Below are 25197 nucleotides of genomic sequence, written 5' to 3' on the forward strand. Positions count from 1 at the left end.
ACCCCTCAGTACCTGTCTCTCTGTCCAGTTTTACATTCATTATTATAAACCTCACTGCTCATGAAGGGAGAGAGAGAGGGAGAGGAATAAGTGATTATCAGGGTTGAGATATATGGTCCTCAGAGACAGACAGCTACACACACATGGACAGACACACACCGTGTTGAGACCCACCCCTGAATTAGTACTTAGTAAGAGAAGCCCTTAGAAAATATAATATATTCGAGATTCATTGAAGCATCTTTACGCAGTGTGGAAGGACCACCAGAGGGCAGGCTGGGCTCACGGATGGTAGCCCAACAAGGCATGGGAGACAAGGTAACCAGAGGCAATTAAGCACAGCTGACACTACTAATGAAATATTCTCCTTCCCCTATAAGAGAGAGTATGGAACCAGGAACCAGGGGAGAGGGAGGAAGAACTATCTCTGGAAGATGGCCACCGAGACAGAGGAGCTATCTATGAAGAACCATTAAGACGGTGACAATCCCGTGACTTTTGTTGTAGTTTAAAGACAATCGTATTGTGTTCCTGTTGGATCTGGAGAAGAAGATGTATGTTATTTTTCCCTTGGGAGATTTTCATTGATTATGTTGGAGTGTTTGTGTTGACCAAATGCCCTCAATATAGAACTGTGTTCAATCAAGAAAACCTACTCCTGACTCGTTTGTTCCACCTTCCCGCTTTAGAGTGATGCCCAATTACTTGGTCCGCTCACAACAGCTTTAACCTTCCAACCCCACAGCCCTAACCTAACCCACACCAGTCTACTTCTGGCAGGAGGAAGAGGAAGGAAGGGAGAGGACTGATGAGGAAGAGGAATCAGAGTTGTGCAATCATTCAGAGAGTAAGAGAGTCTGCTGGCCACAGGTGTCTGGTAATGAATGTGTGGGAAAAAAATAGTTTTTGGTGTGTGTGCGTGCGTGTAGCCTACAGGGCAGACAGGCTTCGTATTCCTGGATTCAAACCAGGGTGTCTGTAGTGACGCCTCAAGCACTGAGATGCAGTGCCTTAGACCGCTGCGCCACTCAGGAGCCCATGCAGAGCTAATATTTAAACAATATTCCTACAGCAAAATGTGGTTTTCTTGCCAAAATATACAGTAGGAAAATCTTGCTATAACCTCTACAAAAAAGTTAACTTTTGCCAAGAATAACCAAGACTCACATAAACACACACACACGGTCAGTGGCTGTGAGTGTATCCCCAGTATGCCCTGGAGCAGTTGTCTTACAGGAGCGTCATGCAAAGGCCTCTGGATAAAGAACAGTGACATCATCACAGAGTGTTCGTGTGGTGTGAAGTGAACCAGCCTGAGGCCAGATTAGTCTGGTGAAGAGGAGGAGGGGAAGAGAAGAGGATGAATGTCCTTGAACCCCCCTCCTCTACTTTACTTCCACCCTTCCTCCCCAGAGAACAAATCAGAGAACCAATCAGAGAACCAATCAGAAACAGAGAAGCTGTAGAACATTGACTGTAGAACAACACAGTTTTAATGGGTAAATATTCTATCATATCAGAAGAACAAAGGTTTTAACATACAAATAAAGATTACAAAGACAATAGGTTTACTACCTAGGCTACAGAGATAGACAGGTCTACAGAGATAATAACGGTCTATCATTTCATTTGACCCCGTTAATAATAAACCTCCAGCAACGGGAAATGTGAATTATTATGTAGATTGTAATTCATCTATAATTTTGTAGGGGTTGATTCATTTTCCGTTAATCAAGTCTGCCATTTTCTAGTGGAAATTACAAACTTAAGAAGCCTTTTCAAACCTTGAATACACTACAAAATGCATTTTGAAAATTCTTTGCGACAACAGAGCGATCAAATTAAGATAGCAGATCTGTACATCAGCAACATCAACAGTAGATATAGAGACTTCTCTACTTGCGTCCCAGGACAGCATCATAGATCTTGCCTGTCCTCTCCACCTGTATGTTTTGAAACCCTGCGGCTGTCAGCAGGGCAGTGTACTCTGCTGCCGTCCGCTCTTTCCCCTCCGTCTGCACCAGCATGTTCAGAGAGTACAGCTGGGCTGTCAGAGGCCCTGACCCGTCTTCACACAGCAACGCCTCTACCACCAACACACCGCCTCCTACACACACGCACAGACACACACACACAAACACACAATCTCACGCGCACATACACACGCACACAAACACAGAAAACATATAATGAGTGCCTGATTGCGTTCTTTGGCTCTGGGCTACGATGGCCTGGCGGTGTTCTTCCTCAGTTGTCCTTCCCAGACTGCTGCTTACTCTGTTAGTTTCTATCAGAAGGTTGAGCTGAAGGTTAAAAGAAAATCCTCATTGGCATCTCTGCGGAATATGTGTGTGTGTTATGTTCTTGCCAGTGTGTGTGTTTGTGTTATGTAACAAGCCTCTGGCTACAGCGGAGCTCTCAAAGACCATAGTGTTTGTGTGTGGATACTTGTGGGCTTGTCTGATAGGATGCTGTTCTTGACACAGTCACCCGAGGGGAGGGGGGGGGGGCGGACGAGTAAGTAGAGGGGTGGATTTATGACAGTGCAACTATGGGACACACAGACAACAACAAACAGAATTTGGCTACCAGCTCTCACAGTCTCACGTCAGAATAGGACGTCCATTCATGTTTCTCGAACCTCAAATTTCAAGGTTGTTCGAAACATCAAATTTATAAGTGTTTAAGGTTAAGTTCAGGCATTAACCCTACTAAGCTATATGGAATTGTTTTAAGAAGGTCATACCAAGGATAAATTTGCTATTTGATTCAGAATTTTAAGACCCCTTGAAGTATAACAAAAAAAAGGTAGGAAGTTTGTTCTGAAATGTCTGTCCAATATCTGAGAGATATAAGAAAGATCAGGAAACATTATTCTACTTTTTCAACTTGTATTTAACCCCTTCTTTTGGGCACTAAACAGTCTCAATATACAGTACTTGAGTACAGAAGTTGGCAGATCGGCTGTACCGACTTCAGGCGAGCCCCAAGAACCTTGTGGGGGTCGTAGAGCAAAATGGAGAACACCATCGTGTTTGTGACAGTCAGATGCTACAGATGATTTTGTGAGAAGACTGATTTTCGGGATGTCTCATGGTCTGACGAACACTGCTGTGTCTCTGTCACCTTTCACACCAGATGAGGAGGTGCGACATCTCTACCTTAAACTGACCGATTTTTATCCTGATTTTTTATTATGCTATTTAGATTTCCGCGGGGGAGCGGACATCGACTCTAGGGGGTTAACTCTGAATGGTTAAGGTTAGGCATTAACTCTGCATTCTTAAGGTTAGGCATTAACTCTGCATTCTTAAGGTTAGGCATTAACTCTGCATTCTTAAGGTTAGGCATTAACTCTGCATTCTTAAGGTTAGGCATTAACTCTGCATTCTTAAGGTTAGGCATTAACTCTGCATTCTTAAGGTTAGGCATTAACTCTGAATGGTTAAGATAAGGCATTAACTCTGAATGGTTAAGATAAGAGTTGAGGTCGGGCATTAACTCCGAATTCTTAAGGTTACGCATTAACTCCGAATTCTTAAGGTTACGCATTAACTCTGAATGGTTAAGATAAGGCATTGACTCTGAATGGTTAAGATAAGGCATTGACTCTGAATGGTTAAGATAAGGCATTGACTCTGAATGGTTAAGATAAGGCATTGACTCTGAATGGTTAAGATAAGGCATTGACTCTGAATGGTTAAGATAAGGCATTGACTCTGAATGGTTAAGATAAGGCATTGACTCTGAATGGTTAAGATAAGGCATTGACTCTGAATGGTTAAGATAAGGCATTGACTCTGAATGGTTAAGATAAGGCATTGACTCTGAATGGTTAAGATAAGGCATTGACTCTGAATGGTTAAGATAAGGCATTGACTCTGAATGGTTAAGATAAGGCATTGACTCTGAATGGTTAAGATAAGGCATTGACTCTGAATGGTTAAGATAAGGCATTGACTCTGAATGGTTAAGATAAGGCATTGACTCTGAATGGTTAAGATAAGGCATTGACTCTGAATGGTTAAGATAAGGCATTGACTCTGAATGGTTAAGATAAGGCATTGACTCCGAATGGTTAAGATAAGGCATTGACTCCGAATGGTTAAGATAAGGCATTGACTCCGAATGGTTAAGATAGGGCATTGACTCCGAATGGTTAAGATAGGGCATTGACTCCGAATGGTTAAGATAGGGCATTGACTCCGAATGGTTAAGATAGGGCATTGACTCCGAATGGTTAAGATAAGGCATTGACTCTGAATGGTTAAGATAAGGCATTGACTCTGAATGGTTAAGATAAGGCATTGACTCTGAATGGTTAAGATAAGGCATTGACTCTGAATGGTTAAGATAAGGCATTGACTCTGAATGGTTAAGATAAGGCATTGACTCTGAATGGTTAAGATAAGGCATTGACTCTGAATGGTTAAGATAAGGCATTGACTCTGAATGGTTAAGATAAGGCATTGACTCTGAATGGTTAAGATAAGGCATTGACTCTGAATGGTTAAGATAAGGCATTGACTCTGAATGGTTAAGATAAGGCATTGACTCTGAATGGTTAAGATAAGGCATTGACTCTGAATGGTTAAGATAAGGCATTGACTCAATGGTTAAGATAAGGCATTGACTCAATGGTTAAGATAAGGCATTGACTCAATGGTTAAGATAAGGCATTGACTCTGAATGGTTAAGATAGGGCATTGACTCTGAATGGTTAAGATAAGGCATTGACTCTGAATGGTTAAGATAAGGCATTAACTCTGAATGGTTAAGATAAGGCATTAACTCTGAATGGTTAAGATAAGGCATTAACTCTGAATGGTTAAGATAAGGCATTAACTCTGAATGGTTAAGATAAAGCATTTACTCCGAATGGTTAAGATAAGGCATTAACTCTGAATGGTTAAGATAAGGGTTGAGGTCAGGCATTAACTCTGAATTGTTAAGATAAGACATTAACTCTGAATGGTTAAGATAAGAGTTGAGGTCGGGCATTAAATCCGAATGGTTAAGATAAGGCATTAACTCCGAATTCTTAAGGTTACGCATTAACTCTGAATGGTTAAGATAAGGCTTTAACTCTGAATGGTTAAGATAAGGGTTAAGGTTTGGGATAGGCTTAAAACTAAAATTATATATTGCTGGATTCGAACTAGCAACCTTAGGAATGAGAGCGCTCACTGTTGACTCTAGTGGCCGGTTTCCACGTCATCTCAGGAAGTCGTCAGACATGGATGGGCGTTGAATACTGACTTGTATCACAGGTGACCTGGCTGCACACTCACACACAGAGACACAGCCAAGTCGCATCTGATCTTTCTCACCAGAAAGAATGACTGAATGAGAGAGAGAGATAGAGGAGGTGTGTGTGTGTGTGTGTGTGTGTGTGTGTGTGTGTGTGTGTGTGTGTGTGTGTGTGTGTGTGTGTGTGTGTGTGTGTGTGTGTGTGTGTGTGTGTGTGTACCTGGTCTGCAGGCCCTGTAGACTTTGGTCAGTAGTTCTATGCTGCGCACGTCTGTCCAGTCATGAAGGATTCTCGCCAGAATATAGAGGTCAGCATCTGGCAGTGCATCTTTGAAAAAGTCCCCTACACAAATACACAATACTGTCAGTCAAAGACAATGGCTCCTCCCATCGCTCTGTCTGAGGTCACTGATTGGCTGTCTCTCGGTGTAGGAGTTGTCTACCTTCATGGAAGCTGACCCTCTGGTTGTCGTCGGTAACAAAGTGTTCTCTGGATGTCTTTACCACCTTAGGGAGGTCAAAGATCGTCACAGTGCATTCTGGGTACACCAACACACACTGCTTGGCTAGCGCTCCACTACAACCTAGAGAAAGAAAGAGAGAGAGAGAGAGAGAGAGAGAGAGAAAGAGAGAAAGAGAGAAAGAGAGAGAGAAAGAGAGAAAGAGAGAAAGAGAGAAAGAGAGAGAGAGAAAGAGAGAGAGAGCGAGAGAGAGAGAGAGAGAGAGAGAGAGAGAGAGAGAGAGAGAGAGAGAGAGAGATGCAGTGATGTGTAATATAGTATTTATAATCACAGGAATAAACAGGTGATTATGTTGCCATGGTAACCTATTAACTAATTAGCAGATCAATAATCCTTAACTGACCAATGAGGTGCTGAGTCACAGGAGAGCCTGCCCAGCCCTGGTGTGTATTTGTGATGTGATGTGTCACCTCTATGTGGGTTTTACACCCAGAAAGTGTCTACAGAGACACTTGTAGAAACCTGGCCTGTCTGGAAGACTGTTGAGTCCTGAGGTTGGGTGTGCTTTATCAGAACTCTGTTTAGTGGAATCTGTATTCTGAACACACTCACTCTCATATCATAGACACACGCACAAACAGTTCAATAGTACAGGACAGGGGAGAGAAGGAATCAAAGAAGAAAACAGAATGAAAGGGAAACAAAACGCACAGAACTTTTTCTCTCCCTAGCCTCTCCCTCACTCTCTTTCCTTTTCAATAAAGTGTGTGTGTGTGTGTCAGCCTCAGCTTGTAGCTGCACAGCTACCCCCTGTGGTCTTTGGAGTTATTACACACAGCTCTACTCTACACAGTGACCTTTCACCTTATGTCAAGATGGTACACACACACACAACTCCTCACCCCCGAGGTCGTAGATGGTTGTGAAAGGTGAGAGGTTGAAGGCCGTTACCACGTCTCGACCACAGATGTTCCAGATGGAGTTCATCAGCTGCATAAACTTTACCATCTCCTCCTCAGACCTACACACACACACACACACACACACACACACCTATTTTTACACATACAGTGCCAGACAGCTGTGCCCAGCAAATATAAACTGCTTCCTGAATGATTCACAACTGTTTCCTTCTCCTCCTTTTCCTCCTCCCTCCTCTCCCTCCTTTCTGTCCTTCCCCACCTCTCACACCGCCAACAACGACGGACAGATAGTCAGATAAAGAGTGAGAGAGACAGAGAGAGAGTAATGAAGAGAAAGTGTTTTGTTCTAAAATAAATGTGATCCTTGAAAATCCCTGAACCATAAAAAATACCATTCTCATTAGATTGACTGTAAAGCTCAAGGCCATTCCACAACTTTTCTCATTTCACTGACACTTTTCCTCCAGGCAGGAAAGCAGAGGGAGAGAATGTGTGGAGGAGAAGGAGAATATGCTGTGTGTGTATGTGTGTGTCACCTGTACAGGGCTTCAAACAGATGTTCAGATTTGACACCGAACGCCTTCTCATACTGGTTACTGCCCTCCCTGGAGGGACAAAGGTCAGGTTCCTGTTTCAATTCAAATCCAAACATGTTCTCCTTGGTGAACACAACTCAGGTGAGAGGACTCACCTCACAGCGTCAGTCAGGTAGTGCCAGCAGAGGTAGATGGTCTTGGAGCTGTAGTGGATGGACTGGGTCAGGGACACTGGACTGGACTGGGTCAGATACACACTGGACTGCTCTGTGTTACTGTACATCACTAGAGACACAGAGAGGGGTATATGAAAGAGTGAGTGAGTGAGAGAGAGACAGTGTGTTACTCTGTCCATCAAGTGTGCGTGTGTGCATTACCCTGTCCGTCCAGTGTGTGTGTGTGTGTGTGTATTACCCTGTCCGTCCAGTGTGTGTGTGTGTGTGTATTACACTGTCCGTCCAGTGTGTGTGTGTGTGTGTGTGTGTGTGTGTGTGTGTGTATTACACTGTCCGTCCAGTGTGTGTGTGTGTTTGCATTACCCTGTCCGCCCAGTGTGTGTGTGTGCATTACCCTGTCCGTCTAGTGTGTGTGTGTGTGCATTATTCTGTCCGTCCAGTGTGTGTGTGTGCGCATTACCCTGTCCGTCCAATGTGTGTGTCTGTGTGTGTGTGTGTGTGTGTGTGTGTGTGTGTGTGTGTGTGTGCGTGTGTGTGCATTACCCTGTCCGTCCAATGTGTGTGTGTGTGTGTGCGCATTACCCTGTCCGTCCAGTGTGTGTGTGTGTGTGTGCGCATTACCCTGTCCGTCCAATGTGTGTGTGTGTGTGTGCGCATTACCCTGTCCGTCCAGTGTGTGTGTGTGTGTGTGTGTGTGTGTGTGTGTGTGTGCATTACCCTGTCCGCCCAGTGTGTGTGTGTGCATTACCCTGTCCGTCTAGTGTGTGTGTGTGTGTGTGTGTGTGCATTATTCTGTCCGTCCAGTGTGTGTGTGCGCATTACCCTGTCCGTCCAATGTGTGTGTCTGTGTGTGTCTGTGTGTGTGTGCATTACCCTGTCCGTCCAATGTGTGTGTGTGTGTGTGTGCGCGCATTACCCTGTCCGTCCAGTGTGTGTGTGTGTGCATTACCCTGTCCGTCCAGTGTGTGTGTATTGAGTAGGTCCAGCCCGGTGCAGGCTGCCAGGAGCCTCTCAGTCCCGTCCTGGCTGGCCCTGATTCCCAGTGCTACCTCCTCTAGAGACAGGGGGTGCTGTGACGAGGCCAGCAGGTCAAACACACCCAGCTCACAGGCTGTGAACAGGGTCTAGGGGAGAGAGGGCAGGCTCAAACACACACATCAAACAGTGGTTGAGAATGGGACTTGAATCCTATGTGTGTGTGTTTTACCTTAGAGACCAGAAAGCCTTCCATATAGTCCAGAATCTTCCGGGGGTAGGCAGCAGCAGCAGCAGCAGCAGTAGTACCAGCTGGCTCCATTAGAAAAGTCTTCCCTGGTCCCTCAGCCTCTCACTAGACACCTCTGCTTGACCAGCGTAGGTTTGTGTCTGTCGCTGTATGAGACAGTGTTCCTGCGAGGCCTCCTGTTGTCAACAGAGATCCGTATGAGTCCTTTAGGAGTGTGTCCTGAATGAGTTGGTCACAAGTCGATCCTGGTTCTGCTACTGCTGCTAGTCCTCGTGTGTGTTGTAGTGAAACAGCCAAAAGCTCTTGTAAATGTGTGGCAGTGCAAACGACTGAGGGAGTAATATTAATGACCACTGCTGCCTCAGTCTCAGGTATAATCGGATAGCCCATATGTCTTGTGTGTGTGTGTGTGTGTGAGTGCAGCCCCAGTCGGAGCAGAATAATCAGATTAGTCAAATAACCCAGATTACAGTCAGGGGCTCAGACCTCAATACACTGGGACCTTGATAAACACTACACACACACACCTCATTCTGTTTCACTGTCATTACACTGGGGCCTGCTTTAACACCCACTACTATAACTACGCACAAAAAAACTTCAGTTTGTAATAGAACCACAGATTAGCTAGAATAATGAAATGATGTTTAGAAGGAATGATATAGTAGGCATTAAGTTATCCATACATTCAATCAGAATATTCATCCAAAATAAATCACATCTTTTCTGTCCTTTCTTTATTTCAACAAATAAAATGACAGTGTGTTGAGGACATGCAGCCACCCATCAGAACAGAGAAACATGAGCATATACAGCAGATTGACGACACCCTGAACCTTTATACAACGTTACCCACTCACACACTCATCAATAAGGCAAATTAAATGTACACAGACAGGCAGGCTCCTGGCTTGAACTAGCAGGAACACCATTCAAAAAATGAACATGGTGACACCAGGCTTCAGTCTGGGGTGGGTGCTTTAAAACAGAGTCACCTAAAATTCTCTCTCACCAGAACACTGCAGACATCTTTAAATCTCACAGAACCACTTTATGTTCTAGTGACATCAAGTTAGAACTGAAACTACTGTCTAGTCTGGTGGTTAGACGTGAAACTCGGAAACGTGTGTCTGGTTAAGCTGTTGGACATATTTTAGTCTGATTGTCTTTGGCTTCGTTCTCTTTTTCCTGGGGTAAAACACTTGATTTAGACTACAGCTGTCTATCTATCTATCTATCTATCTATCTATCTATCTATCTATCTATCTATCTATCTATCTACTGCACTAGACTGTGTGGTGTCTGGCCATAGGACTACAGATCCCTGCGGAAGTGTCTAATATTGAACTACAGTTCCCAGAAACCCAGTAATATTGTTCTTCTGAAACACTACAGGCCATTCACTGTGACCCTAAAAAGTTTAAGTATTTTTTCTATCTTTCCTCAAAGGAGACACATACTAACCAAGTGATCAAACTACAGCACATATGGCATCTACACTACATGTGTCAAACAGAACATAATAGCAGTGTAGCATTCTGTAACCTACAGATGAACGAAGAGCATTGGTGGAGGGAGAGAAAGAGAGGTGTGTATGTGGAGACTGTAAGAAGCCTGATATGGTCCAGAGATAGTGGGCAGCAGCATATGGAACCAGATCCCCTGACCGTGCATTACTAAAACTAGGCCCAGGCATAGGGTCCTCTTCTGTCTCCTCTGGCTGTGTTGACCGTTTAGTGTCGTCTGGAATAACTACTACTACGCCTCCTGGAGTCCCTGTCTCTATCGCTGCTCCTGTCTCCACTCCTCTCCTTCTCCCTGCTCCTGTCTTTCTCCCTGCTCCTCTCTCTACTCCTAGAGCTGCTGCTACTAGATCTGCGCCTGCTGTCTCTATGTCGACTATGTCTATGTGTCCTCCTCCCTCTGCTGTGGCTCCTCCCACTAGAGCTTCTGCTCCAATCACGGCTGGTGCTCCTGCTGCCCCGTCCATGGTGACTGCGTCTCTTGTGGATACAACTTCCACTCCTCCTCCTGCTATAGCTGCTCCTCTTCTTAGAACTACCACTTCTCCTCCGTCTGCTATCACTTCTCCTTCTCCTCTGACTACCACTCCTCTTTCTACTAGAGCTTCTTCTTCTCCTGCTACCGCTGCGTCTCTGGCTGTACCACCTCCTGCCCCGGCTGTGGGACCGACTCCTCTCCCGCACCTCTCTGCTTCTCAACCCATAACCTCTTCTCTCCTCCATGCCTCCTTCCCTGTCCTCTCTGCCCCCTTGCCTCTCCTCCCATTCTCCTCGCCTCTCCTCCCTCTCTACTATCTGTTTCTCAGTGACGTGTGATCGTACGGTAGCTCTGGGGCTCTCCTCTCCCCTTGGTCTAACCACGTTCACCCCCAGGGCCCTGGCCGTCTTCCCCAGGTCGGAGCTGTCTCCCCTGGGCATGGTCAGGGCAGAGGGCTGGGTGGTGGAGGTCTGGTTCTCTCCCTCTCCTCCAGCCTTCTTCAGCAGGTTACCAACCAGTCTCTCCCTCAGCTCTCTCTCTCTGCGCTGCAGATCCAAGGCACGCCCCTTCTCTAACTCCACACGTCTCAGCTCCGCCTCCTGCTCCCGCCTGCAGGCCTCCATCTGCTTCTGCCGGGCTAACTCCTCCTTTTGCCTGGCTAACTCCTCCTTCTCTTGCTCCTCTCTTTCCGCTCTCTCTTTCTCCTGCTGCTGCTGTTTCAGAAACTGAGGGAAGGGAGAGAGAAATGATTAAGTGGTTCCTATCAGCATGTTTCCGTATTGAATGTTCAATGGCGCCATGTATCAAGTGTCTGTAGTAGTGTGTGTACCTTGGCCCTGCTCAGTAGTTCAGCGATAAGGCGTATAGACTCCAGTTTCCTCTGAGCCAACAACAGCCTTCTCTCCTCCGTCGTGATCTTCAACTGCAACTTCTTCTGCTCCACCTCCTGCCTCCTCTTCACCTTCTTTATGTTCCTCTTCTCCTCCCTCTCTCTCAGCTTCTGCTCTCGTTTCCGTATCCTCTCTGCTTTCCTCTGCACCTTTTCCTCCTCCTCCGCCTCTTTGTGTTTCCTACAACCACAGCAGAAGCATGGTACATCATCTAGTCTAATACATAGTTCTGCTACTGTCAACCAATACAAGCCTCAGTAGCCTAGTTCCTACCAGTGGAGGCTCCTCAGAGGAGGAAGGGCAGGACCAATTCTCCTCAGTGAATTTCATAAAAATAAAAACACTTAAAAAGTTATCCTTTTTGGATAAACCTATACTAAATATATTCACGGCACCAAATAATTGATTAAAACAATGTTTTGAAATGAAGATCTACAGTAGCCTCAACAGCACTATGTAGGGTAGCATCGTGGTGTAGCTGGAGGACAGCTAGTTTCTGTAGTCCTCTGGGTACAATGACTTCAATACAAAAATTAGGAGGCTGGTGGACCCCCTTCCATAGACTTACACAGTAATTATGACAACTTCCGGATGACGTCATCCAACATATCAGAGCTCTTGCAGCATGTTGTCCACCCAATCAAAGGATCAAATAATGAATCTAGTACTGAAAGCATAAGCTGCAGCTAGCTAGCACTGCAGTGCAAACAATGTGGTGAATAGTTTACTGAAAGACAGTAGTTGAACAGTTAAAGTAATTCAATCTTAAAAATTGAAGCAAAAGAGAGAGAGAGAGAGAGAGCAAGCTATATTTCATTTCCCCCAGACTTTCACTTAGCTAGCAAATGCAGCTTGCTAATTTAGCCTATTCAAACACCCAGCTCAAACAGAGAGGGATGCTATGTTACCTAGCTGGCTCTGGCTATTCAACACTGGAACTCTTCCAAGTCAGGGTAAGCGTTTGGTTTTAATAATTTATTGGCACCGGGGCCTGCCGGTGTAACTGCTAAACTGCTTGCTAACTGTACACTGTACTGCATGATTGCAACGGGTTAACTAACACGTTAGTTCTAGTAGCTATGTTAACTTCACGTTAGCTAATATGGTGAGAATAATGTAATGTAGGCTGTGTGTAGTGGTTAACGGTTATGATATGAAGGTTTGGCTTGGAAAGGTTTTCTCGCCTGATCACAGACAGCTGATGTGTTGTGTACAGAAGTCCACAAGCGAAAGGAAAAGGTGAGAGGAGAGCGTGTAGATGCGAATTATCCAATGATCGAAAGGATCATGCTGTTTGTGTGTGGCTGCTATGAAAGTGAACTGTGTTTGCGTGTGATCAGGGGTGTATTCATTCTGCTGATTCTGTTGAAAGACTTTTCTTAAACTGATGCAAATTTGTTTATTTTGGACAAATTAGGGTATGTTTATCCCCGTTTCGTTCCATTTGCAACTGTTGGACCAATGATTACACCCTAGATCAGCAAGATGCAGGCAAGATTGTGCAAGGCAGTATTGAATGTGTCAATGTCTTACCTTGATTAGTTAAATTTCTCTCGACCTACATTGTAAACTTTCATTCCCAGGCTGGGTTGTAGCAACCTCATGAGAATCATGTAGAGTATCATGTAGTAGCCTAAACCTATCGATGTTACATTGAGCTGGGTGTGTGGAATATGAATGACAGTCATCCAATATGCTGTAATAGAAATAAGGCCATGCTCCAAAAAAAAAGAACCGTCCTCCCTCATCTTCAATGGCACCGACCGCCACTGATTCCTTCCACCTTCTGTTCGCAGATCTGAAGGACTGGATGGGTAACCACAATATGGTGGAAGCTCCCCTCTACACACTTGAAGACTAGGTCATTTACTTTTAAAGGTAATTTATGGTTGAGCTGACACAGTGTTTACCACGAAAGTAATCCCTGCAAACGTCGAGCTAATGCCTTTGAAAGACGCTTTGTCGGTTGTATATTGACCTGTGCTATTGCACGGTTCGGACTGAATCCCGGCCTAAGAGCCATCACCATGACTAAGATCACGGTAGAGACACGTAAGAAGCAAGGAGTAGGAAAACGGTAGGGCCAGTAAAGAAGAAAGGATTAGATAGACAGGGGTCAGTGTTTTCAGACCAAGCACATGAATTATTCTCCTCTTTTCTCACTATACCTCTCCTCCTCCTTGCGTTCCTCCTCCTCCTTCTCTCTGCGTTTCTGCTCCTCCCTCTGTCTCTCCAGCTCCTGTATTCTCAGTCGTTCCTGCTGGCGTCTCTTCAGAGCCATGTCACTCAGGTGCTTACTGGTGTCAAAGGTCACCTGACAGACAGATAGAAAAAAATACAGTGAGTCACCTGATTAGAGTTGGGGTAGGACTGCAGGGTGCACTAGTGACACTCAGGTCACCTGACAAAGACAGACAGACATGCTACTCTCCTGCCACCCCCCCACCCACCCCACATCTCCTCCTCATCTCCTCCCCTCATTCTCTTAATTTGGGTTGAGAGGCTTTGACCCCTGTGGATTAGACACTCAGATCTCTCTCCTCATTTCTCCCTCTGCCCCGCCCTCTTTCTCTCCATCCTCTTCATTAAGGCAGTACGGCTTAGTTTTGGATTAGGGACCAGGTCCCTGGTTTAGCCCAGTGATCCTTGGAATTATAATACGGCCCTGACTTTCATTTCACTAAAAGGCCTTAAACCTGTTGCCCTACACAAGCCTTTCTGTATTGACTCTAACCCTCCCTTCTCATTAACTAACACACAACAGGACAATCCCCTCAACCCTAACCGAGATCTAACCCAGATCTAACCCAGCCTTACCGCCTCTCTCTTCTATTGATGTTTCATCCCTCTTAGTGTGGTTATATACACTGAGTGTACAAAACATTAAGAACACCTGCTCTTTACATGACAGACTGACCAGGTGAAAACTATGATCCCTTATTGATGTGACCTGTTAAATTCACTTCAATCAGTGTAGATGAAGGGGAGGAGACAGGTTAAATAACTATTTTTAAGCCTTGAGACAATTGAGACATGGATTGTGGATGTGTTCCATTCAGAGGGTGAATACGCAAGACAACATATTTAAGTGCCTTTGAACGAGGTAAGGTAGTAGGTGCCAGGCACACCAGTTTGTGTCTAAATCTACAAATCTGCTGGGTTTTTCCACACTCAACAGTTTCTCGTGTGTATCAAGAATGGTCCACCACCCAACTTGCCAACTGTGAGAAGCATTGGAGTCAACATGGGCCAGCATCCCTATGGAACGCTTCGACACCTTGTAGTCCATGCCCTGAAGAATTGAGGCTGTTCTGAGGGAAAAAGGGGGGGTGCAATTCAATATTAGGAAGGTGTTCTTAATGTTTTGGACACTGTATGTTTTTGTATGTTTATTTATTTTTATTTCACCTTTATTTAACCAGGTAGGCCAGTTGAGAACAAGTTCTCATTTACAACTGCGACCTGGCCAAGATAAAGCAAAGCAAAGCAGTGCAACAAAAACAACAACACAGAGTTACACATGGGAAAACAAACGTACAGTCAATAACACAATAGAAGAATAAATGTAGAGTGTGTGCAAATGTAGTAAGATTAGGAAGGTAAGGCAATAAATAGGCCATAGAGGCAAAATAATTACAATTTAGCATTAACAGAGTGATAGATGTGCAGATGATGATGTTCAAGTAGAGATACTGGGGTGCAAAAGAGCAAAACATTTTTTAAATAAGTAACAATATGGGGATGAGGTAGTTGGGTGTGCCATTTACAGATGGGCTGTGTACAGGTACAGGTACAGTGATTGGTAAGCTGCTCTGACAGCTGATGCTTAAAGTTAGAGAGGGAGATAAAAGTCTCCAGCTTCAGTGATTTTTGCAATTCGTTCCAGTCATTGGCAGCAGAGAACTGAAAGGAAAGGCGGCCAAAGCAGGTGTTGGCTTTGGGGGTGACCAGTGAAATATACCTGCTGGAGCGCGTGCTATGGGTGGGTGCTGCTATGGTGACCAGTGAGCTGAGATAAGGCGGGGCTTTACCTAGCAAAGACTTATAGATGACCTGAAGCCAGTGGGTTTGGCGACAAATATGTAGCGAGGGCCAGCCAACGAGAGCATACAGGTCACAGTGGTGGGTAGTACATGGGGCTTTGGTGACAAAACGGATGGCACTGTGATAGACTACATCCAATTTGCTGAGTAGAGTGTTGGAGGCTATTTTGTAAATGACATCGCCGAAGTCAAGGATCGGTAGGATAGTCAGTTTTACGAGGGTATGTTTGGCAGCATGAGTGAAGGAGGCTTTATTGCGAAATAGGAAGCCGATTCTATATTTCATTTTGGATTGGAGATGCTTAATGTGAGTCTGGAAGGAGAGTTTACAATCTAACCAAACACCTAGGTATTTGTAGTTGTCCACATATTCTAAGTCAGAAACGTTCAGAGTAGTGATGCAAGTCGGGCGGGCGGGTGTGGGCAGCAATCGGTTGAAGAGCATGCATTTAGTTTTACTAGCATTTAAAATCAGTTGGAGGCCACGGAAGGAGTGTTGTATGGCATTGTAGCTCGTTTGGAGGTTTGTTAACATAGTGTCCAAAGAAGGGCCAGATGTATACAGAATGGTGTCGTCTGCGTAGTGGTGGATCAGAGAGTCATCAGCAGCCAGAGCGCCATCATTGATATATACAGAGAAAAGAGTCAGCCCAAGAATTGAACCCTGTGGCACCCCCATAGAGACTGCCAAAGGTCCGGACAACAGGCCCTCCGATTTGACACACTGAACTCTGTCTGAGAAGTAGTTGGTGAACCAGGCGAGGCAGTCATTTGAGAAACCAAGGCTATTGAGTCTGCCGATAAGAATGCAGTGATTGACAGAGTCGAAAGCCTTGGCCAGGTCGATGAAGACAGCTGCACAGTACTGTCTTTTATCGATGGCGGTTATGATATCATTTAGGACCTTGAGCGTGGCTGAGGTGCACCCATGACCAGCTCGGAAAACAGATTGCATAGTAGAGAAGGTACGGTGGGATTCGAAATGGTCGGTGATCGGTTTGTTAACTTGGCCTTCGAAGATTTTAGAACGGCAGGGCAGGATGGATATAGGTCTATAACAGCTTGGGTCTAGAGTGTCTCCCCCGTTGAAGAGGGGGATGACCGCAGCAGCTTTCCAATCTTTGGGGATCTCAGACGATATGAAAGAGAGGTTGAACAGCATAGTAATAGGGGTTGCAGATAATTTCGGAAGATAAATTTAGAAAGAGAGGGTCCAGATTGTCTAGCCCAGCTGATTTGCAGGTATCCAGATTTTGCAGCTCTTTCAGAACATCAGCTGTCTGGATTTGGATGACGGAGAAGCGGGAGGGACTTGGGCAAGTTTCTGCGGGGGGTGCAGAGCTGTTGGCCAGGGTACGGGTAGCCAGGTGGAAAGCATGGCCAGCCGTAGAAAAATGCTTATTGAAATTATTGATTATCGTAGATTTATCGGTGGTGACGGTGTTTCCTAGCCTCGGTGCAGTGGGCAGCTGGGAGGAGGTGCTCTTATTCTCCATGGACTTTAGTGCCCCAAAACTTTTGGGAATTAGTGCTACAGGATGGGACATTTCTGTTTGAAAAAGCTAGCCTTAGCTTTCCTAACTGACTGTGTATATTGGTTCCTGACTTTCCTGAAAAGTTGCATACCGCAGGGGCTATTAGATGCTAATGCAGTACGCCACAGGATGGGGTGAACCAATGACTATATCTGTTCTTAGTTCTACATTTTTTGAATGGGGCATGCTTATTTAAGATGGTGAGGAAAGCACTTTTAAAGAGCAATCAGGCATCCTCTACTGAAGGGATGAGGTCAATATCCTTCCAGGATACCCGGGCCAGGTTGATTTGAAAGGCCTGCTCGCTGAAGTGTTTTTGGGGAGCGTTTGACAGTGATGAGGGGTGGTCGTTTGACCGCAGACCCATTACAGACGCAGGCAATGAGGCAGTGATCGCTGAGATCCTGGTTGAAGACAGCAGAGGTGTAGTTAGAGGGCAAGTTGGTCAGGATGAGGGTGCCCGCGTTACGGATTTAGGGTTGTACCTGGTAGGTTCCTTGATAATTTGTGTGAGATTGAGGGCATCTAGCTTAGATTGTAGGACGGCCGGGGTGTTAAGCATATCCCAGTTTAGGTCACCTAACAGTACGAACTCTAACGATAGATGGGGGGCAATCAATTCACATATGGTGTCCAGTGCACAGCTGGGGGATGAGGAGGGTCTATAACAAGCGGCAACAGTGAGAGACTTATTTCTGGGAAGGTGGATTTTTTAAAGAAGAAGTTTGAATTGTTTGGGCACAGACCTGGATAGTATGACAAAACTCTGCAGGCTAACTCTGCCCCCTTTGGCAGTTCTATCTTGTCAGAAAATGGTGTAGTTGGGGATGGAAATTTCAGAATTTTTGGTGGCCTTCCTAAGCCAGGATTCAGACACGGCTAGGACATCAGGGTAGGCGGAGTGTGCTAAAGCAGTGAATAAAACAAACTTAGGGAGGAGGCTTCTGATGTTAACTTCTCTAGGGTAGGGGGCAGCATTCAGAATTTTGGATAAAAAGCATGCCCAAATTAAACTGCCTGCTACTCGGGCCCAGAAGATATGATATGCATATAACTGGTAGATTTGGATAGAAAACACTCTAAAGTTTCCAAAACTGTCAAAATAGTGTCTGTGAATATAACAGAACTGATTTGGCAGGCGAAAACCTTAGAAAAATCCATTCAAGAAGTAGTTTTTTTTTGGTTTTGTAGTTTTCTATTCAATGCCATTACAGTATCCATTGACTTAGGACTCAAATTGCAGTTCCTATACCTTCCACTAGATGTCAACAGTCTTTCGAAATTGTTTCAGGCTTGTATTCTGAAAAATGAGGAAGTAAGAGCAGTCTGAATGAGTGGACCCTAAAGTGTCACAGAGCTTTTTCATGCGCGCGACCGAGAGAGTGCCTTTCTTGTTTACCTTTTATATTGACAACGTTATTGTCCGGTTGAAATATTATCGATTATTTAGGCTAAAAACAACCTGAGGTTTGAATATAAACATCGTTTGACATGTTTCTATGAACTTTACGGATACAATTTGGATTTTTGTCTGCCTGTTTTGACTCCGTTTGAGCCTGTGGATTACTGAAGAAAACGAACGAACAAAACTGAGGTTTTTGGATATAAAGAGACTTTATCGAACAAAAGGAACATTTATTGAGTAAATGAATGTCTGCTGAGTGCAACCATATGAAGATCATCAAAGGTAAGGGGTTAATTTTATCTCTATTTCTGACTTGTGTAACTCTTCTACTTGGCTGGTTACTGTTTGTAATGATTTGTCTGCTGGGCTCTGTTCTCAAATAATCGTAAGGTATGCTTTCGCCGTAAAGCATTTTTTCTTTTCTTTTTTCTTCTTTTTTTTAATCTGACACCGTGGTTGGATTCACAAGAAGTTAATCTTTTAACCTATGTAAAATATGTTTTGTTTTCTGAATTTTTATAATGAGTATTTCTGTATTTGAATTTGGCACCCTGCAGTTTCACTGGCTGTTGAAGAGGTGGGACGCTACCGTCTCACGTACCCTAGAGAAGTTAACATGCATGAAAATATCTATAGCATGGATAGTGTGTGTAGTTCAGTACCTTGATGTTGCAGGCCACAGCCTTGCCGTCCTCTCCTTTGTACATGAGCTTCATGCCTCTCAGTGTGTCCATGGCCTTGGCGAAGCCATCGTACTCCTGGTACTGGACGTACGCCTCAAAGTTAAGATGGCCGCCGAAGGTGAAGGTGTTGAAGTTCTTATCAAGAGTCTCCTCTCTGTACGGGTCCAGCATGGGGATGTCCACGTGACGCACCGGACCAAAACCCTGGGAGGAGATAGGGGGTGTGTATGTTAGGGTTAGTGGGGATGTGTGTGTTAGGGTGATTGATTGATCGATGATGGATTGAGTGATTGCTAGGTATATGGTGCGTCCCTCCGTACCTGGAAGACAGCCTGCAGGGCGGTCTCGGAGGGCCGGTCGGGGGGTCCGTCAGGCAGGATAAACCAGCGACAGGGCAGGCCCTCCAGGTGGATGGTGTCTGGCCTCTCCCCTGGAACAGTATCGTTCATGTCCTTGGCGTCACGGAAGAATGAGTCCCAATCATAACGTGTCGGGAAGTCCATCTTATTCTCTACCGCACGCACCTAGACATCCCACAGAGAAATGATTCATTATTATCAGTCGATTGGGAGAGAGTTCTGTTTTGCAAGAACCTGGGGAAGGCTGTCCATGACCAAAAATACAGACTGTTACACTTTACATTTTCCCCGTACATTTTCAAGCCTACACAACATTATCTCCGCTACCTTGAGTATGTCAGTGAAGCCGCTGAGTTTGATGCTCTTCCCGTCCAGTTTGGCCAGCAGGATCTTCACCACCCCTCTGTTCTCCACTTCGCCCTCAAAACGGATGAAGTCCATGGTGCTCTTAGAGATCCTGCGGAGAGACAGAGGTGGGATGTTTACCTCTCCATACAATACATATATCAGTACCAGAAAATATTGATACCAGGCAACCCATTGGCCGTATTATCAGTATTGTCATGGTTTAATGTTGGTTATTGTAGAGTTATTAGCTTGGTTATAGCTATAACAACACACATAGAAAACATGTGACCTATGACTACCAGTATGAATATGTTCCTCTAGATAGGGGCAATTCCATAGTGACAGGGTGATGCTGAGACTCAAATGTTTCACTTTAAAATGTACAGTACCAGTCAACCTACTCATTCCAGGAGTTTTCTGTATTTTTACTATTTTCTACATTGTAGAATAATAGTGAAGATATCAAAACTATGAAATAACACATATGAAATCATGTAGTAACCAAAAAAAGTGTTAAACAAATCAAAACAGATTTTATATTTGATATTCTTCAAAGTAACCACCCTTTGGCTTGATGACAGCTTTGCACACTCTTGGCATTCTCTCAACCAGCTTCATGAGGTAGTCACCTGGAATGCAATTCAATTAACAGGTGGGTCTTGTTAAAAGTTCATTTGTGGGATTTCTTTCCTTCTTAATGAGTTTGAGCCAAGCAGTTGTGTTGTGACAAGGTAGAGGTGGCATACAGAAGACAGCCCTATTTTGTAAGAGACCAATTCCATATTACGGCAAGAACAGCTCAAATAAGGAAAGAGAAACAACAGTCCATCATTACTTTAAGACAATAAGGTCAGTCAATACGGAAAATGTCAAGTACTTTGAAAGTTTCTTCAAGTGCAGTCGCAAAAGCCATCAAGCGCTATGATGAAACTGGCTCTCATGAGGACCGCCACCAAGAGTTACCTCTGCTGCAGAGGATAAGTTCATTAGAGTTACCAGTCTCAGAAATTGCAGCCAAAATAAATGCTTCACAGAGTTCAAGTAACAGATACATCTCAACATCAACTGTTCAGAGAATGCGTGAATCAGGCCTTCATGGTTAAATTACTGCAAAGAAACCACTACTAAAGGACACCAATAAGAAGAGACTTGCTTGGGCCAAGAAACACGAGCAATGGACATTAGACCAGTGGAAATCTGTCCTTTGGTCTGAGAAGTCCAAATTTGCGATTTTTGATTCCAACCCGCCATGTCTTTGTGAGACGCAGAGTTGGTGAACAGATTATCTCCGCATGTGTGTTTCCCACTGTGAAGCATGGAAGATGAGGTGTGATGGTGCTTTGCTGGTGACTGTCAAATCAAATCAAATGTATTTATATAGCCCTTCTTACATCACCTGATATCTCAAAGTGCTGTACAGAAACCCAGCCTAAAACCCCAAACAGCAAGCAATGCAGGTGTAGAAGCACGGTGGCTAGGAAAAACTCCCTAGAAAGGCCAAAACCTAGGAAGAAACCTAGAGAGGAACCAGGCTATGAGGGGTGGCCAGTCCTCTTCTGGCTGTGCCGGGTGGAGATTATAACAGAAAATGGCCAAGATGTTCAAATGTTCATAAATGACCAGCATGGTCAAATAATAATAATCACAGTAGTTGTCGAGGGTGCAACAAGTCAGCACCTCAGGAGTAAATGTCAGTTGGCTTTTCATAGCCAATCATTGAGAGTATCTCTACCGCTCCTGCTGTCTCTAGAGAGTTGAAAACAGCAGGTCTCACAGACTGTCTGTGATTTATTTATAATTCAATGCACACTTAACCAGCATGGCTACCATAACATTCTGCAGCGATACGCCATCCCATCGGGTTTGGGCTTAGTGGGACTATCATATTTTTTTCAACAGGACAATGGCCCAACACACCTACAGGCTGTGTAAGGGCTATTTGACAAAGAAGGAGAGTAATGGAGTGCTGCATCAGATGACGTGGCCTCCACAATCACCCGACCTCAACCCAATTGAGATGGTTTGGGATGAGTTGGACCGTGGAGCGAAGGAAAAGCAGCCAACAAGTGCTCAGCATATGTGGGAACTCCTTCAAGACTATTGGAAAACATTCCAGGTGAAGCTGGTTGAGAGAATGCCAAGAGTGTGCAAAGCTGTCAAAGGCAAAGGGTGGTTACTTTGAAGAATCTCAAATATACAATATATTTTATTTCTTTAACACTTTTTTGGTAACTACATGATTCCATATGTGTTATTTCATAGTTTTGATGTCTTCACTATTATTCTACAATGTAGAAAATAGTAAAAGTTAATTTGAAGAACTGTTTGGTAACAGAATGATGGCACAAACTGTCATTCTGTTACCAAACTTTGCATCTTTACTGTTCTTCAAGTAAATGTGTTTTTGTAAAATTTTCATTGGAAATTGTTAAAAGTCATCTTTGTGCATAGAGTTATGGTTTGTTTTGCAATCATTGGTTTATGTTTGACATACATTTTAAAGTGAAAAAGCAGAGTGTCAGCATGACTGTTAATGTGGAATTGCCCATAGGGCCCATGCCTACCTGAGGGCAGAGAACTGTTCAGGAGCTACCATTGCCTTCAACCTCTCCATCACCTCCCAGTTAGAGATGCTCTTGCCAGGCAGCTTCAGCTGGGGCAGTGCCACACTCACCTGAAAGAGAAATCATACAATACATATCACAATACATGCTCACCTGGAAGTCAAATACATTAAGTTGGAGATGCTCATTTAACTACTTTAGGTCCAAGTGTATGTGGCAGTGTGCATGTGTATCACTCACAGTCATCTTGGCGATTGGTTTCAGGAACAGGTTGTACTCCTGACACAGACACACCGCCTCAGTGGTGTCATGGACGATGGTGGTCATCATGACACCTGACTACAGAAAGCTGGGGATTGAAGAGAAAGAGGGGGGTGAGAGAGAGGAGATAGTCAATGGGATCAGTGTGGAAAATGTGTATATGTGCTGTGTCTTTCATACACTAATTGCCTACCATCACTGGATATCTGGCTGGCCAGCCAACTAACTATAATTCATACAGAAACTGCCAATTAATGTATTTATTTTGCTAGCTACTGTAACGTTAGCTAATAGTATTTCCTTTTAAACATTAGCCATGATCTTGGCATCTTTTATCAAGTCACTAGAAAGCAGACATCACTGTGACACATTTGCTAGCAAACTAGCTAAATATCCGATATGTAGCGAGTAAGCACTGAAACTAAAAAACAAAGATAGCTAGCCGACTGGCTGCTAACGTTACGACTGAGTGGTTTCAGATAGCTAGCACAGCAGTTATAGTAACGTTAGCTGGCTAACGGTAACCAATGCGGCCGCAGCACTTTTATCCTCAAAACAAACACTGTAATAATTTACAGTTAGATACGTATATACACCAACCTGTTTCACCAGCAGCTAAATATATGTACTTTATGTTGTTTGTATGTGTCAAAACTAGAATATGTTCACAATACGTCAGTTAACTGCAGCTTTCTCCACAACAAATGAAGCTACTGGCGGAAACTTTAGAGTTGGGTGAACTTTGAACTTACCATAGACATACGAAAGGCTTTTAATGTAGAATTAAACATTTATCGCCACCTTGCGACGATTCCGGAAAGCGCATTTGCGCATACCGTAATGATTTACTAACGAAATTAAGAAATATTTCGATTGAATATGTTACATATAACATTTCTTCATCTTTTTTAAAATACAAAATCGTGCACGGATAAATTGCAAATTGTCAACAACAAAAAATGGTATCAAAGTATCCACTAGAGAGCAGCAAACGTCATGACAAATATATAATATTGGCAAATACACTTTTCCTTTTGTCTTTCTAAGATTTCTGCAAATGGAAACCTACGGCTGGAGTATGCATGAGAGTAGGGGGAGTAGAGTGAGCACCCCAATAGAGTGAAGTACAGTGAGCAGCACCCCGCTCTCTCTTTCCTCTCTCATCCTTCTCATTGATTCAGCGGTGCTATAGAGAGCTAGAGCCCCGGGCAGTAAAGTTGGCACAGTTTCCCTGAAAAGATGTGGAGGAATTTACATAATAGGCATTATTCCCCTCAGTGTGTATGTAGGTCAGACAGGCAGCCATGAGGCCCTGGCAGCACTCACCCTGTTCTGCTCTGCTGTGCACCCTGCTCTGTCATCATCACAGATAAACTGAACTTCAGTCATTTTTTTTACAAGAAGAGAAATTTGTAAACTTCTTTGCGGGGGCAACTCAGTACTAAACTCCCTTCAGTACAGATTAGGGACAGCGCTTGACTTGGGCACCTCAAATGTTCTACTGCTTGAGTACCTGTTCCTCATAGAATATTAGCTCAAAAGTATTATGGAGCTCTTACACCTAAATATAAACAGTACCAACACACAAAATGAGTACCGTTACCTATTTCAAGTCAAGCACCGATTAGGGATGAGAGAAGAAATGAGGGAGGAGAGGAAAGAGGAGAGACACATCATAAACACAACAGGTGCTGACTGGGAGTTGACTGTGAACAGTAACAGGTGCATAGCAGCTCCATCAAACAGCCTGTACACCTGCAGAGTAATGAATACTAGATTAACCTCAACTGTCTATAGCCAATCAAAGAGCATAAATAATTCAACCACACCACAGCGGACCTATCATTACGTTTCAGCATTAGTCTCATATAGACATTCAATATCTATAGCAATACCTCTGTGTAAAGTAATTGTATACTTCTGCTTTGACTACAAAAACACACAGGCGTCGGATGTGTGAAAACAGTTATTGCTTTATTTCCCCAATAAGATTCAAAGTGAAAAGAAGGGGCACTATGAAAGGAATCTGGGAAGAGAGGAGAAACATTCAAGTGTATAATACATATACAATGGCTCAAAACTGGAGTGGAATCAGACAATATCAGACAGACAGACAGAGAGACCAAGAAAACACAGAGACAGACACAGACAGACAGGCAGTGCACAACATCTTTGCATTCATCCAACATTAGGAAAAGTGACATCAGGTGCCCAGCAGTCAGACTGCTAGAGTCTAGCAACAGGCTGGTATGTACAATATGCAGTATTTATCTATAGTATACAAGGACAATGACGACATCTAAACTGCAACATATGAGTGAGGAACTTCAGCCCAACACTATGATGATCATGCTGGAGAATTTGAGGGTATGTCCAAAAACATTGGAAATATTAACAGTCATTTATTGTGAGAAAATATAGGTAAAAATATTCAGGGACATTTGTTCCACAGAATGAAAACATGTATTTATTCTATGGTAAATTCATGAACAAGTGAAAAACCTGATTGAATGAATGACTGTTTGTAGAGCAGGGTC

At 44.1% G+C, this 25197-nt stretch overlaps 2 protein-coding genes across 2 annotated transcripts; both read right to left on the reverse strand.

Annotated features, from left to right (window-relative positions):
- Positions 1 to 1895: 1895 nt before the first annotated feature.
- Positions 1896 to 9600, reverse strand: LOC120058059 (acetylserotonin O-methyltransferase-like). The gene is made up of 9 exons (XM_039006539.1): positions 9584 to 9600; positions 8678 to 8747; positions 8341 to 8470; positions 7326 to 7455; positions 7171 to 7239; positions 6614 to 6732; positions 5694 to 5834; positions 5471 to 5593; positions 1896 to 2107 (listed from the first exon to the last, which is right to left on the reverse strand). Exons 1-9 carry the CDS (start codon positions 9598 to 9600, stop codon positions 1896 to 1898), a joined length of 1011 nt encoding a protein of 336 aa, XP_038862467.1.
- On the reverse strand, positions 8306 to 23362 carry LOC120058391 (A-kinase anchor protein 17A-like). Its single transcript, XM_039007021.1, has 10 exons — positions 23261 to 23362; positions 22640 to 22748; positions 22400 to 22509; positions 19815 to 19944; positions 19449 to 19652; positions 19108 to 19332; positions 13631 to 13776; positions 11402 to 11642; positions 8554 to 11297; positions 8306 to 8470 (listed from the first exon to the last, which is right to left on the reverse strand). The coding sequence occupies exons 2-9, from the start codon at positions 22727 to 22729 to the stop codon at positions 10305 to 10307; spliced, it is 2139 nt and encodes a 712-aa protein (XP_038862949.1). The 5' UTR covers positions 22730 to 22748; positions 23261 to 23362; the 3' UTR covers positions 8306 to 8470; positions 8554 to 10304.
- Between the last annotated feature and the right edge of the window lie 1835 nt (positions 23363 to 25197).

Source organism: Salvelinus namaycush, chromosome 13 (genome assembly GCF_016432855.1).
Source record: "Salvelinus namaycush isolate Seneca chromosome 13, SaNama_1.0, whole genome shotgun sequence".
NCBI lineage: Eukaryota > Metazoa > Chordata > Actinopteri > Salmoniformes > Salmonidae > Salvelinus > Salvelinus namaycush.

Bases quoted from the DNA above. Each gene is read 5' to 3' on its own strand.
- LOC120058059 (XM_039006539.1), bottom strand. The intron at 8,471-8,677 runs GTGAGAGGCTGA...TCTCTCCCCTAG, and splicing joins TGGTCAAGCAGAGGTGTCTA to ACCCTGTTCACAGCCTGTGA. The intron at 2,108-5,470 runs GTACACACACAC...GCGTGTGTGTAG, and splicing joins CTACAGGGCCTGCAGACCAG to GAGGCGGTGTGTTGGTGGTA.
- LOC120058391 (XM_039007021.1), bottom strand. From the start codon at position 22,729: ATGATGACCACCATCGTCCATGACACCACTGAGGCGGTGTGTCTGTGT. The intron at 19,653-19,814 runs GTAGCGGAGATA...TGGGATGTCTAG, and splicing joins GCTTCACTGACATACTCAAG to GTGCGTGCGGTAGAGAATAA. The intron at 13,777-19,107 runs GTACTGAACTAC...TCTGTCTGTCAG, and splicing joins CTGTGGCCTGCAACATCAAG to GTGACCTTTGACACCAGTAA.